General features: G+C 41.9%; 1 protein-coding gene across 1 annotated transcript in view; it reads right to left on the bottom strand.

The window, feature by feature from the left end:
- Positions 1-3102: 3102 nt before the first annotated feature.
- cald1a (caldesmon 1a) overlaps positions 3103-11143 on the bottom strand; it is a gene marked incomplete at its 5' end in the record, with an annotated part of 24412 nt that continues 16371 nt past the window's right edge. The window contains 3 exons of the mRNA XM_079755966.1: positions 3103-5227; positions 7752-7788; positions 9441-9509. Coding sequence (XP_079612092.1) covers positions 5214-5227; positions 7752-7788; positions 9441-9509 — 120 coding nt within the window. The 3' untranslated portion in view covers positions 3103-5213. The remainder of the gene's footprint in view (positions 5228-7751; positions 7789-9440; positions 9510-11143) is intronic.

Here is an 11143-nt window from a genome sequence, read left to right as displayed (position 1 = left end):
ACACTTTATGACCCCCATCCTTAAACAATCACCATGACAATAAAAGCAACAGGGTTTCCAAATACAGCCTGCCTAATCCACAAGATATCTCCTTGGCAGAGAGTGAGAGAGAGAGAGAGAGAGAGAGAGAGGGAGAGAGAGAGAGGTAGAGAAAGAAAGAGAGGTAGAGGGAGAGAGAGAGAGGTAGAGAGAGAGAGAGAGAGAGAGAGAGGTAGAGGGAGAGAGAGAGAGAGGTAGAGGGAGAGAGAGAGAGAGAGAGAGAGAGCACACATCTCACATGTTCCTCGTAACATTGAATAAGTTGAGTAATGTGCAGCAATGCCTCAAAGAGGTCATAAATAGTTTTTCTTTAATAATTCGCCGACAACAGAACACTGAACGACATATTTAATGTGATTAAAGTTTTTATGGGGATACAATTCCTTTTCATTTATAGGCGTGGTACATGACAGAAGCCTTTGGTTTAGAGGTGTATAATGTAAATGTTATCGCCAAGCCCCCCCCCCCCGAGACCAGCCCTTGAAGTCCATTTGAAACAACCTCTGGCGCTGATGCCCATTATCTGCAGTCACAAAGTCACAAGACAATGTGTCAAGGTGATGTACACACACACACACACAAACACTAAGAGGGGAACCTTGATGTCGTTAAAAAGAGCGTCTAAATATATACCCTGACCAACATGATGAGCATACACGCGCCCACACACACACTCACACAACACCGTGTCCTACTGCGACGCAGCTTTTCCATTAGCTAATAAATCACACGATCGGCGGCTCCAAACAGCCATGGGCGGGCTGATATTTGGGTGCGAGTGCAGCTCTATTTTTAAAGAACTGTAGAACGGTGTCTGGGTGGGGGAGTAGATTAAACAGGTGCAGAGAGAGAGAGAGAGAGAGAGAGAGAGAGAGAGAGAGAGAGAGAGAGAATTCACTATTTTATGTCAGCATCAGTTCAGTTTTTAGCATTCCACCCATTAAAATGTGTTGCTTATTTTTGTTGTTTTGTGGCTTAAATGTCATATACAGTGCATTTCTCCTCTGGAAAAAGTACATATTGTGTTATAACTAACTTTTATAAAGGATATAAAGTAGGCTACATCTCATATTTATAAAGTACATATACGTATAAAGAACATCTTGTACTTATAAAGCAACATATAAATACACATACTTAGAGTATACATTATGTATGACACACTTCTTCTATGTATAAAGTACATAAAATAACATATGTATAACATTTACATCATGTATAAAGTTAATCTTATAGGCTTTGTCTCAATACAAAATATCGTATATGTCAATTAATAATAGATGTACAGAGTACATATGGTTGAATTACATCTTATTTCATGGATCAATTTCCCTATTGGTTTTAAATGACGAGATGTGAACATAGAACGGAGGGATGTTTTCACATTGTCCACGCTGGTCATTGTCCTAACATTATCGTAGCGATAAAGTGTTTCCCTGTACTCCGTTTACTGTCCCTTCCACCTTCCTGATATTAAAACCAAACATCTGCACATTCGATTCACACACGTCACCTTTTGGAGTGTTTTATTCCTAACGGTTTAGGGCCTTTGGAAAAATGCATGTTGGACTGAGTTAGTGAAATGGAATCACTATAAATGACCTCAAATGCACGGACTGAAACCAAAAGAGAGAGAAGGGAGGAGGGAGACAGAAAGGAGGGGGGGAGACAGCAAAAGAGACAGTGAGAGAGACAAACACAGACACACACAGAGAAAGAGAGAGACAAAGACAAAGAGAGACAAAGAAAAAGAGAGAGACAAAGTGAAAGAGGTGTCAGAGACAGAGAGACAGAAAGAGAGACAAAGAGAGAGACAGAGAGAGAGAGAGAGAGAGAAAGTGAAAGAGGTGTCAGAGACAAGACAGAGAGAAAGTGAGCAAGACAAAGAGAGAGACAGACAGAGAGAGGGGCCAGAGACAGAGAGAGAGAGAGACAGAGAGAGAAACCAAAACGATGGGAGCGTTGAGCGCGTGAGTGTGAACGGCATCGTCTGCTTCTCAAACTCCATCTGGGTAAAAAAAAGTATGAAATGGAAATCCAGGGCGAATTCCCCTGCTGCAGCGGGAACCTGCGGGCCGCGGTATTAACACACGTATTCACTTTTAAATGTGTGCGGCCGGTGTCCTGTCTGGCTGAATCAGTGGAACAGCGACTCTCTCTCAAACAGCAGCAGTGGAGGAATGTAGCGAAGGCTGCTGCCAGCATTTGTCTGTAATAAAGGCAAAGCCCCAAAGCACGCCGCAAACTACACCAACCCGGGGCCCCTAAGGGCCAAGCTAAGTAGCGCCCCCTGTGCTTTTTTTACTCCCTACAACGGCCACACGCGACACACAATGGACTGACTGTAAACGCCTGGAAATCAAATCAGAAGGCGTCCATTCCGCCACGTCCTTCAACCCTGAGGCAGGAGTCTCGAGAAGATTGCAAATTGAACTCGTGCGTTTTCCTATTTGTTCGTCTCCTCGCTTCGCTCCTCGTGCGCGATTTTGTCAGGGAAACAACCGACGGGTCTGATTTGATTGACTTCAATTAATTCCTCCTCACCCGACTAGCGTCAGTGACACTACAACACACAAAAGCAGAAGAACAAACACAGGGAATGTCATGCGGGGTCCCAGCAGTCATGCTAATGGACCCCCTCTTACCCGCCGGGGAGCTGCAGAAGAGCGGGTGTGCTAAGTGCGGCTTGTCTCGGGCAAAGCACTTATTAATCTAGATACACAAACTCAATGATCCACACCCACCCCACCACCCACCCCTCAAAAGCACCCGCGCCCCACCACCGCTGCGTTTGGTCACGTGACCCTCCCCGCTGGCCGGTGATTGGTGGGTATCACCGTCTATTGTTAGGTTGCCACCGGGGGGTTTGGTTGCGTCTATTGTTAAGGGCAAACAAGAACACACAACAACAACAGCGAGGGGGACATTGCTCAACCGGGAAATAGTACTTCAGCAGTAGTAAAACATTAGTTATTACTTCTCTTATAAAAGGAGAGAGAACCATTCCCAGGGCGGAGTGAAACGTGGCTAGTTCTTAGGAAGAAGGAGACGAGGACGTGTATATTAACGATAATGTCTTTATTGCCGTTGTTGAGTCAATGGTACAATTGTTTGACGAACATGAATCCAGCTGGAAGCTTGCCACCGCCGTGACATTGAGAGCGCTTGGCTAGGCGCAAACAGAACAGCATGTGTGTGTGCTTTGCATAGCGGTTATTCGCTTCGTAAAAAGACAGGTGTCTGGTTAAACATGGACTTAGAAGGCTAACACAAAAGAGATGGACTAAAGATGTAACAAAAAATAAATCATCGAGGCAATATGAAAACCACAGTATATAAAAAAAGAGGCAATAAAACGTCACCATAAATCATACAAGAACTTTTTTTTTTTTTTTTTTTGGTCGGGCTCCCCTGCTCGTGGTAGGAGCCTTGGAATGTGATTGTCGAGAGTTTTGAGCAGAACATATGATTAATTTCATGCCCCAGAGAATATTTCATTATCCTTATCAAAGCATGTGCTGTGCGGAAAAAAAAACATCCCACGTACATATTAATGTAATGCAATGCAACACTTGAGAATTTTTTCGGCAAAAGTTAAGCATCGGGAATACAACGACGACCCCTTAGGTAGGATAACTGCCAACAGCCGACAGGTGACATACCTTACGTTTACTCATGTGTTTGTAGCACAGAGGCCGTTGAATCCATTAACAAAAACAACAACAAAAAAACACTTGTTATTGCAATCATAAGGCAACAAACTTAATACAATTATATAGTGGTGCACATCCTTGCATTTTATGATTATTGCATTCTACCGGCAACCGGCAGATTGGATATCTCTCTGCGTGCCCAAGGTAGGAATGCCTGTGATTCATATTACATATCTGGAATGAATTCAGTCCTGTTGTTTTTATTATTCCCCTGCATGGGTCTTATTTATTATCGGCCATCTTGGTTAAAGGTGACATATTATACCACCAGATTTCCAAAAGGGCTGCAAAGGGCTAATCACACTCACTCCTGGTGCTATAATATGTCACCTTTGAGTCTTAGTCTGCTTTCAGTTCTACTGCCCAGCTAGCCTTTGGAACCAAGATGGCCGCTGTAGGTGAAAAAGACCCATCATACACCCGATAGCTTTAAAAAACAAAGAAAAAATAAGCAGAAAGCCCCCCCTTCCCCTTCACCGTGCCGCACAGCTGCTTTAACATTGTTACGTAGGAATGTCTATGAAGATTTTAAAGTGATCATGAGACTTTTTGTGTTTTCGAAATTTTCAAAAATGACACGACATATAAGAAGCATAAATAAAAAAAACGACTTTAAGTATGATTAAAGATGGAAGGATGTGAATAATCGAGCGCCCCTTTCACCGCCAAAATTAACGCTTTAAGTCCTTAACTGCCTGTTGGTGAATAGTCATAATATCAAAAAAAGCGAAATACCTTTTTTTTATGGGTATAAAAAGGTTATTGATATATAAACGTACATTATAATAGTTAATAATAAAAAAAACAAACACATGTGCTAACATATATTACTCGAAACATTGCGGAGCTATTGGTTTTAAGACATTATTAAAGTGTAATCCGCTAAATTCTAGAAGTGCTTTTTTTCTTTCTATCTTGAACTTGGTGACTAAAGTCGCAAAGTGTGAAGCATTCGCTTTAAATATAAATAAAATAAAAAAACGATGTTTGAGAGAGAGTCATGTAATCGCTTATAGTATGTGTTCACGGACATCTAGAATTGGACAAGGCCGAAAGAGCTCAATTCAAATTAACCTTATTTTCTTTGCTTTGTTCCCCGTGGGATTCTACACGACGCAAATGCAGAACGATCATAAAGGCCCAAATTTCACAGCATTTTTGGTTCTTTTCATTTTTTTTTCTCTTAAGAGTGTAACACTAGGCAAAAATAAAAATAAATCGACGTGCAAAGGCACTATACTCAGACGCAACCGTACAAAAATGCTGTTTCGGTAGAGTGGTCGGACTGCACGTTACCTCCCTCCCCCCGCCTCCCGCCCTTTGCCCCTCTGCCCCCCTGGTTCGTGGGTGTGTCGTCTTGTGGGTGTGTCTTTACTGGATACATAAGACTGGGTCTAAAGGAAGAGGCTTGGATTAGATCGCCTTGGTCCCTGGTTGTTGCTGCAGCAGCCTCTGGAGATATTAGTGTCCCATACCTGGGGGAGAAACCAGCACAAAACAGGATTTACTATCAAGTACTTGTAATGATCAAGAAGTACTCTCAACGATCAAGAAGTACTCTTAACGATCAAGAAGTACTCTTAACGATCAAGAAGTACTCTTAACGATCAATAAGTACTTTTAACGATCAAGGATTACTCTTAACAATTAGGAAATATTCTCAACGATGAATAAGTACTTTTAACGATAAAGAAGAACTCTCAACGATCAAGAACTACTTTTAACGATCAAGAAGAACTCTCAATGATTAAGAACTACTTTTAGCGATCAAGAACTACTCGTAACGATCAGGAAGTAATCAACAATCAAGAAGTACTCAACAATCAAGAAGTACTCTTAAGGATTTAAAGAGTACTGATTACAGTCTAGAATAACCCTTAATGATCGAGAATGGATCTCAACGATCAAGAAGTACTCTCACCTATCAAACAGAACTAAGAGAGGGATTTATGACATTGCCACTAAACCAGTTCAGGAAATAAATCCTTGAGTGACTGAGTATGAAAGAGCACGAAGGATCAAATATTTTGCAGAGGTTGCATGGTGTTTTTAAGGTTTTAAATTGGGTACAATATTACATTTATGACAGTTTCATTGTAGACCAATTTAGGAGAAGAAATCAATATTTGGCTGCATGGAAAGGGAGCTTCACTTTTTTGGTTACCCAACATGATGTCAAATTCTGTACTGAGGTACAAACAAAGAGAAAAATGAAATACATCAGAGGGCAGGTCAATTTCTACAATGAATTGTTCTGGTGTCATGTGCTTTGTCCGTCTGTGCGTACTCATTTGTTTCATAAAAGGGAGTCTCTGAATTCATTTTGCAGTCACACATCACAACCAGTTAACGTTGCAATACTTACAAAAAAACACAGGGAAGGAAAGTATATTTATATTGCACCATTCAAAAACAAGGCCATTCCTAGTCCTTTACAAAGGAACATAAGTTTGTCTGGGTGTGCCAGGATTCAAGTCAACTTAATTCTTCAAATGAAACTTAATTTGACCGGACAGATAATCTATAAGGGCATGTATGTGGTGTCACTGACTCACTCACTCAAAAAACACAAAGACATCGGCACGAACCCATCTCTTAAAGTCTAAACAAAGCCCCTCCGTTTTGGCCTGCAACAGACATGACAGACTCTTGTTGTAATGCTATGTTGTGCTAATTTCAGCCGGTAATGTGATAAACCCAGCATGCAGGAGCCGCAGGCCCTAACCCCTTTGTCAGAGCACGAGAGAGGGAGAGATACAAAGGCAGAGAGGGACAGAGAGAGAGAGAGAGAGAGAGAGAGAGAGAGAGAGAGAGAGAGAGAGAGAGAGAGAGAGAGAGAGAGAGAGAGAGCGGGAGATAGAGAGAGAATTGGCAGAGATGAAGAGGCTAACTGCTTCTGTATCTAGTGTGCAGATACTGTTTGAGAGTTTGAAACATTGCTATTTATTCATTCAACCGACACTTTTGTTCTCAAGACACTCATTCATTTGAGTGAATTCAGAGACAGGTCATTAAGCTAGGGGTTAGGGCATAGTGGTCAAGGATGCTTAAATGTTTAGGCTGTGGACACTGTGTAACGAACACAACCCTTGTCCACGGGGACCCTCATAGCAGCTACCATCCTTCTCCCCGTGCCAATACACCAATAGTAAGGTCATTGTTTATTGCGTTTTTTTGTGTCTGTGAGAGGGAGTTTGGGTGTGTGAAGAGTTTGTGTGGATGTGTGTGTGTGTGTGTGTGTGTGTGTGTGTGTGTGTGTGTGTGTGTGTGTGTGTGTGTGTGTGTGTGTGTGTGTGTGTGTGTGCAAGCTAATGAAATGACATGGATAGGATCTGTCAAGGTCAAACTCCTTCTCTCCTCTCAAGGGCACTCAGACGAGGGAAGCTGCTGCATTCGGCTTCGGTTCTGGAAATAGCCAACGAGGCTAAAGACCCTAAACGGACGTCCTCATATTCCCTAGAGACCCTAGACCCGAAAGGTATTGAAACCATATTGTTTTCAAATATACTTTTAATGAAAGCGTCCATCTAAAATAAAACAGGTGTTATAATTAAATTCTAACTATCAATGTATGCAATTGTAGTTACATATTTTGGCATATTATTCAATATTTTTGTGTGTTTTTTCACTCACACCTTTATATCGACATACTTAAATTCTTTAATGTATTGTTTATATTTATATATATTTTTTCATAATATAACTGAAAGTAAACAATTATGGCAATTATGGTTTATATTCTGATTGTTCAAACTTTTCAAGTCCAATAAAAAAATTACAGTCATAGACATAGGCATAAAAAAAAATGTCTATGTATGTCTATAAAAGAAGACATACTTTTTCTGTACATTGAGAGCCAGGTTGTGAACTTCCTGCCTGTGGCTCGGGGCAACAGAACTGTAGAACGCCCACGGAGTTACATAAGGACTCTCCAAAGACCGGCCACCCACACACACAAACCCAACACTGATGTACAGATATACCATTTTGTACACTTACCATTTGCGACTGATTTTGCCTCCCCTCTGCCTGTCATCTATAAAAGGGAAAAGCAGAAATAAGGAGAAAGAAAAGCAGAGGAAGAAGAGGAAAGAAAAAATAAAAACGGTTAGGGCGGATTGGGAGAATCAACGAAGCAGATCTGTTTAGAATTCCTGTGTCAGAAAACAGCCTCAAACACTGGAGCTCATATCGCTAACTCAAATCTAACCTACGAGCCCGTCCGGCACCGACATTGACAGTATGATCTCATCTACATTGCCAGAGCCGTTCATCATCCTCATCCTCATCTGCGTCCTGCCATCCATCAGCGCTAACAACGGCTAGCTATTAGCTAATAGCCGTGAGCTAATAACAGGGTTAGACAACCACTGTCCTTCCTGTCCAGGGCCAGTCGTACGTCACTGCGGACCACCGCCGAGCGCCCTCCAAACCCACCGCTCTACTGTGGTGGACCACAGACCTCTGGCATAGCCATAGCTGTTAGCTAAGCGCAAGCTAGATCTGGGCTACGCCAGGACAGGCTAGCGCCAGGGCCCTCGCTCTGGCTAAGGCTGCTGCTGTGAGCTCAGTTTCACCGTCAAACCGGGAAACAGTGAGAGAATAAGAGAGAGACAGACGGACAGAAATAGTCAATTATGCAGCCCTGCAATTCCGAAGTTGAAACGGAAATTGCGATCCAAACTGTGCGGTAATTGCTACTCCTGAAAACGTTCCTTGTGTTCTTCAACACAACACAAAAAACAATACGATAGTAAAGACAAAAGAAACCATCAAATGAGGACAGGGTGATGCAACACAGCCATTTTAAAAGGGTTCAGCATGCAGTGGGACAGTGAGCGATACACACACAGGCGCACACACAGAAACACACACACACGCACAAGCACAGCTTACATATTCAATATGTCTAGCCTTTGAACTAAGCTCTAGTGATAAGAAGGTTGTAGAAATAATGCAAACAAACTCATTTTGAGGAAGAACAAGTCTTTAGAGATTAATGTACCCTTAAGTGTTCAACTCAATCAAATTAAAATGTGGAAGTTTTATAGCTAAATAAATGTAACTTTAAGACACTATCTTTTGTTTGACCTCCAACCAACAAAAGCAAAAAACTTTAACATTTAAACATTATCCTTGTGTTTACCCCCCAGATATCATATTAGGAGACCGAATAAAGCCCTGTAACTTTACCTATGTAGAATTATGTTTATTAACACAAAACAATGGCGAAAGAAAATAGAAGAAATAGGTAGAAAAAAGTGATTTTGGACCATGTGTGACAAGCGCTTTGAAGAAAATAAATAGAAATAAACAACACGCGTGGAGAGGAAGGAAGCGTTTCTGTTTGCTCTTTTCCTTTACCTCTCAGGGCTTCTTCCAGATTTAACGATGATGAAAACTAGCTAAAGGAGTTCTTTGAAACAAAAACAAACACAGCCATCGTTATTTCCCGCCGCGCCCAGCGGAGGTGAAGACACCTCGTCATCATCTCAATCTTTAACGAGGACACACAACCTGTTTCCATTGGTTAACGACGACTGTGAGGATATCTCATCTAAAAGTGTAATTCTTATCAATCATGAACCGACTCTCGCATCTCAAAACATCAAAAAGGGGGCCTTGACATGTGAATACTGATGTTGGACATTGACGAGCATGTATGTAATTTGTTTTAATGAGGTCTACCTTGGTGGGGGTAGTTCCTTTGTTTTCCCATAGACTTCTCTTGTTGGTGACGTCAACAGGCTTCAGGTCCTACGAGACACAGAGACAAGAGAGAGAGGGGAGAAGAGAGAGGGGAGAAAGACAGACAGTCCTTCAATTCTCAAGTTCATACTCAAATTGCACTCAACAATTTAATACAACCCTGAAAAAGATAGACATTATTACTTAACGTAGTAAGGTGGATGCAACAGCTATTTATTAAAAGTAAAGATGGAGAGAGAGAAAGTTGGAATACAGGGCATTGGAATATGGAAAGGAATCGACAGAGAGAGAAATTGGCAGGAGAATGACAAAGAGAGAGAGAACGAGGCAAGGAAAAGAGAGAGAAAGAGGAAATTGTAAATTGAAAGGGAAAAGGATGAAAGACAGGGCAAAAGAACAAGCTTAGGCATGGGTGGTGAGAGAAAGGGGAAAGACGGAGGGAGAGAGAGGGCGGTAAGATCGACCACTCCTGAAAAGTGGAGAATAATGAGAATAGATGAGAGCAGAAGGTACAGGAGAGACAGACCAAGCAAGAGAGAGCAGCGAGAGACAATGATAGAGTAAGAGCGAGAACAGGAAATAGATGGGTAGAGAGAAATAGGGCTAGAGAGAGAGCCAGAGCCAGAGAAATTATGGGGTATGAAGGAGAGCAGGAAAGAGAAAGAGATAGAGAACAGGAACAATGGAAGAGGAATGGAGAGAGAACAGGAAAGAGAACAGAGTAATTATCCAGCAGTTTATGGGCGGTGGTTGTACAAGGTCAACGTCAGAACAATAGCCGCCATATTGTGTCTGTGACCCCAGGTACCTTAGGTGTTGAGTCAGAAAGAAAAGACTAATTGACAAAAAAAAAAAAACACGCCCCGCGACTAGAGTGCAAAGGTCGTCTTAAACTAAGATTGAATAAGGGTACATTATCTAATGAATGGTTTGGGTACACAACGGCAGGTTGACACAACCTTTACGTGAAATCACCAACAAAACCCCCATACGATATAATACTGTAATTTTACATGACATCCGAGGGAACGGCACAGTTTAATTCGCAGTTTAAAAACAGTTAAATCAACACTATTGCCAGCACCTGCTAACACAGATGTGCTATTAACCGAGCCAAAAATAACATCTTGATTGATGCGAGAAGATTATATCATCTTCTACCTACTTCGCTGCAGCAAAAAAACACATCAGCAGGGGAGATTTAAATTAAAACTAGGCTACAGATGGTGTTACTAAGGCTGACCTATTCAGACCTGGGATTTTATCTCACGTTTTCTAACTAGGCTACACAATAGAGTACTCTTTCCATCATGGCTCGCGTGCCTTTTATTAAAATCAGATAATTTATCACACAAATAGTTTCATTTCATGTGCCCATATTCTCGGCTCATGTTGTTGTTGTTGCCTCCTGGTTTGAATGCGAGGGCTGGGAGAGGTTTGAGATGAATCATGTTTGGCGAGGGGGACAGGGGGGTGAGGAGAGAAAGCGAGAGAGAGGGAGAGAGAGAGTGTGGAAGGCAGGCATGGTGGTATCTTCTTCTAGGGGAATAAAGACATGGAACTCAGCAGGGAAGGCCCTCAGTTCTGTCATTGATAGCCGGAAAAGCAAAGCGCACGATGAAAGAGAAATCCCTCCCACGTACACTCCAATACCGAAACTAGATAAAAAATGTGTTCGAAAA

This window comes from Pollachius pollachius, assembly GCF_949987615.1.
Source record: "Pollachius pollachius genome assembly, chromosome: 18".
NCBI classification, from domain to species: Eukaryota; Metazoa; Chordata; class Actinopteri; order Gadiformes; family Gadidae; genus Pollachius; species Pollachius pollachius.
Note: the sequence above shows the minus strand (reverse complement) of the source record. Positions and strands in the feature narration are given on the sequence as shown.